The following is a 4,546-nucleotide window of genomic DNA, read 5'->3' on the forward strand; positions in this document are numbered from 1 at the left end:
TCGTCTCCCTGGTGTGAAAGTCAAGACTTGAAATTCTGAGGGTTTAATTTATCAGTATCCTGCAGCCCGTTAGTTAAACACACACATGACGGGCTTGTTTGACATCTAAGGGAGAAGAAGAATTTGTGGCCTGCTAAGTTCCCTCCCCAACAGCTAAAAATGGCGTTGCCCCTGGGATACACATCTGGGCATCCTCCGAGGATATTTATTTGACAAGGGACTGCTGTCCCGTTCTTTTAAAATCGAAAATAGCCCTTTAATTTGTATGACAAAAGCTGTCTATGTTCCACATAGAAAACCTGGAAATTACACAAAAGCATTTAAAGGGAGAAACGAAAACCGCGCATGACCCCACCACCCAGTGGTAGCCCCTGGTAAGAGTGTATTGTATTTCCTTCCAGACTTTTCCCAGGCATAACTCTACCTCTCCCATCACTGCCTGTGCGTCGTTTCTTTTTCTGACTATAAAAGCAATGCGTATTAACCTTCAAGTAACACAAAAGTAGGAAGACTAAAAGGAAAATTATCCCAACTCCACCATCCTGAGACGCTCCTGGCTAATACGTTGATGCAGCCTCTTTCCTTTTTTTTTTCCACTTAATTGAGAGCAAAAAATCTAAGTTTTTAAAATGTTTATTTATTTATTTTGAGAGAGAGAGAGAGAGAGAGAGAGCATGTGTGAGCAAGCACACCAGTGGAGGAGGGGCAGACAGAGGGAAACAATCCCAAGCAGGCTTCACGCTCAGCTCAGCGTGGAACCCAACACGGGGCTCGATCTCATGACTGTGAGATCATGCCCTGAGGGGAAATCAAGAGTCCAACGCTCAAACGGCTGAGCCACCCAGGCGCCCCGGTCTGTATAGTTTCGTATGCTCTTCATTTATTGTCTTCTCTTTTCCATGTCAACGAAAACACATCCAAAACATGATGTGGAACAGCTACAGTGTTGTTGGGTGAACAGACCATAATTTCTCCTTTTGCTTTTCAGGAGAGACAGGCTTGGGCAAGTCGACCCTCATGGACACCCTGTTCAACACCAAGTTTGAGGGGGAGCCAGCCACCCACACACAGCCGGGTGTCCAGCTCCGGTCCAACACCTATGACCTGCAAGAGAGCAACGTGGGGCTAAAGCTCACGATAGTGAGCACGGTGGGCTTTGGGGACCAGATCAACAAGGAGGACAGGTAAGGAAAGCGATGGGGTGTGGGGGCTGCTGGGAAGCCACGGGGAGGATCTCGACTCGGGGTCCTGCCTGGACGTCCTCCCAAAGTGGCACGTGCAGGCTGCCGACACCGCAAAAGCCCCGCCTCTGCCCGGAGTCCCTGTTTACAGCGACCATTCTCCTCAACCCACTTTGCCAAAAGAGCTCCTACCCTGTGCCGGGCACTGCCATGCCCTGACCATCTAAAGCGGGACGACTTTGTCTCTGCCCTTGAGGCAGTCACAGGGAAGACCAGTTTTGAGCCAAGAAGTTCCGTCGAGTGTGATATGCCTTGTAAAGGACTGGGTACAAAGAGCTGAAGGGCAGGTTACCATGAGCACACGAAGGCGAGAACAGTCAGTTCCGTGTGGGGACGTCAGGGAGGCCTTCACGGAGGAAGTGCCCCCTGCGCCAGGCTGGAAGGATGAACTCTTTTGCCGGACAAACAGGGGAAGAAGGGCGGGAAAGGCAGTCCAGGCTGGGGGAACTGTTGGTACAGAGGCAATGAGATGTGGAAGAATATTCTAAGGAACTGTCACTTGCACTGTTTGGCGAGCTCAGAGGCAGATCTGCTAGGAAGCTAGTGAAGCTTAAGCCACAGGGCCCTTGCTTACACAGCCCCTTCCAAGGCCCTGTAACTAAGATTTCCACTAGCATGAGCTAGTAGAAGTAGAGGGAGGTGTGCCTTAAGAGGTCAATGAGAGTCAGATCATGGAGGAATTTCTAGAATGTGCAGACATGGAGCCATTGAGAAGTTTCATGAAGTGGAATGAGATAGCCTGGCCCTTGAAGAAGGTTCTTTGGAAGTATATGGAGAGTAGGAAGACCAACTAGGAGATTGTTGGACCATCAGATCAAAGCCAGAGGTAACCCAGGGCACTGAGATAGGACAAAAAGAGGCAGATTTGGTAAACACTGAGTAGGTAGAGTCACCAGGACTCGGCAGAGACCTGGTGTGGGGTTGTGAAGGCGAAAGAAGAATCTAGAATGAGGCCCGGATTTCTGGCTTTGGAGAGTCTACAAATGGTGGCGGCGTCCAGTGAAAGAATTAGGAGAGCAAGGTTCTAAAAGAATCAGCTGGGTCTTAGACCTGTCGAGTTTGAGCTGTCTGTGGACCAAGAAACCTGATGACCTTGAGCCGGAGGCAGCGGAATAAACAGGGTTAGAGGTCAGCAGAGGGTCTGCACTGGAAATAGAGATTCGGGTTCTCAAGGTATCAGGAACCGTGTTCCGACCACAGAGCCAGGGAAGACCATCCAGGGAGCAGAGTGGAGCACGGCGAACGCCGGGCTAAAGACAAATACCTTAGGATGTTGAGTGAGCAGTTGGAGCAGAAGACGTTCTGGAAAGAGACCAGGCAGGAATATGCAGAGAGGTAGGANCCTCCTTTCCTTAGAACAGACAAAAATATTTAGCTTCTGAGTAATTGAACCGAATTTTGTTTTCCATTTGAAATTCTAGACGGACACACCTCTGCTTTTTATAGATTTGCTTATTGTGCTAATCTTGGTTGGTTGAGAATAAACTGGACCCTGGGGAGAGGGGATATTTTCGGTCATCTCAGCTGCAGACTGCTCAGGATCTTTTCTCTTAAGTTTCTCACAATTCTCAGGAACATACATTCAACATATTTTTTTTTTTACATTTATTCATTTCTGAGAGACAGAGTGTGAGCAGGAGGAGGGGCAGAGAGAGAGGGGAGAGACAGAATCTGAAGCAGGCTCCAGGCTCTGAGCTGTCTGCACAGAGGTCGATGTGGGCCTCCAGTCACGGAGATCATGACCTGAGCCCAAGTCAGATGCTCAACTGACTGAGCCACCCAGGCGCCCCACAACATATCTTTTTTTAAAAAGCTTATTCATTTATTTTCAGAGAGAGAAAGAGTGCAAGTGGGGGATGGGCAGAGAGAGTGAGCCGGGCGAAGAGAGAATCCCAAGCAGGCCCCATACCACCTCCCACGGGTGCCGAGCTCGACGCGGGGCTCGAACCCACAAACTGCCAGATCATGCCCTGAGTCAAAGTCAGACGCTTAACGGACTGAGCCACCTAGGCACCCCCGTTCAGCACATCTAACATCGGAACCCGCCTTGGTGATGATGGTTTGGGAGGACCGAGCTGATTACGGCCCCTTAGAGGCCAATCTATCTTCGTTACATTTGTAATATCCTTATTGTTTTTCCTGATTATAAACACGATACGTACTAATACCAAATCAAATAATACAAACTTGAAGAAGTAGAAATGCAAAGCTTCCCAGAAATTGGGCTGCGGCGCAGGGGTGGAGTAAGCTCCAGGGATTTGTAATAAAAAGCAGCGTTTTCTCCATCCTGACGGGGCCATTTGGGCACAGATCTGTCAGTGCCGCCGCATTAATGCAGAGCACTGGAATGCCATCCTTTACTCAGGGTGCGTGGTCAACTAAGAATAGTAGTGACTACGGCCACATCCTGGGGAAAGCCACTATTTAAAAGACGTAGGAGCAGGGCACCCGGGTGGCTCAGTCGGCCGAGCACTCGGCTCAGGTCATGATCTCACAGTTCATGATCCCCTGCCCCCTTCTCTCTCTACCCCTCCCCCACTCATGCCCTCTCTCAAAAATAAATAAAACATTAAAAAAAAATGTAAGAGCAAGAGGGAGACTGAGGACAGGCTAGAAAGAGGCGTGCTTAGGAACTTACGCTTTGGTCTCAGACAGACCTGAGTTCCGATCCCAACTTGCACTCGCTGGCGCAGAAATCTTGGACAAGCATTTTGCACCGCTCTCGGCCTGTTGGNTTATTCACAGGTCCTGGAAAGCACATGGCACACCCAGGAACACACGGTGAGGTCACGGGGGAGAGTAAAGAGTACACAGGCTTGGGGTTCTGCTTTTATCTAGGGTGGGGAGTCTAGGTCTAGGTTTTGGTGGGCTTGCCCTGGATCGGGGAATTTAAAGCATAAGAGTGTGAATTTAAAGCGCTGGAAGAGAAAAACAAATGGCCCGAATGGTCACTTATGGAAATCAACCAAGATTTCTAAAACAAAGGAGCCCAGTGGCACAGAGTAACTCAGGAACAGAAGATATTGTTATGATAATGACTTTTATTGGTAGAAGACTCGAGGGAGAGTTGTACCATGTAGCATATGGGAGGGAATAATAAGTGGAACTGAAAAATTTCCATTGGGTTCGGCAACACAAAGGTCATTAGTATACTAAGGAATAACAGTTCTGGGGACATTGTGGGTAGAAGTTAAATTGCCAGGGGCGCCTGGGTGGCTTAGTCGGTTAAGCGTCTGACTTTCGCTTAGGTCATGATCTCACAGTTTGTGGGTTTGAGCCCCGCATCGGGCTCTGTGCTGACTGCC

At 49.1% G+C, this 4,546-nt stretch overlaps 1 protein-coding gene across 3 annotated transcripts in view; it reads left to right on the top strand.

The window, feature by feature from the left end:
* The window catches only part of SEPTIN6 (septin 6), a 57,331-nt gene that overhangs the window by 14,101 nt on the left and 38,684 nt on the right, over positions 1–4,546 (top strand). For all 3 annotated transcript variants that reach the window (XM_077753060.1, XM_077753059.1, XM_077753061.1), the window contains exon 3: positions 989–1,184. In XM_077753060.1, the coding sequence (XP_077609186.1) occupies positions 989–1,184 (196 nt within the window). The remainder of the gene's footprint in view (positions 1–988; positions 1,185–4,546) is intronic.

This window comes from Crocuta crocuta, unplaced genomic scaffold, assembly GCF_008692635.1.
Source record: "Crocuta crocuta isolate KB4526 unplaced genomic scaffold, BGI_CrCroc_1.0 scaffold944, whole genome shotgun sequence".
Lineage (NCBI taxonomy): Eukaryota > Metazoa > Chordata > Mammalia > Carnivora > Hyaenidae > Crocuta > Crocuta crocuta.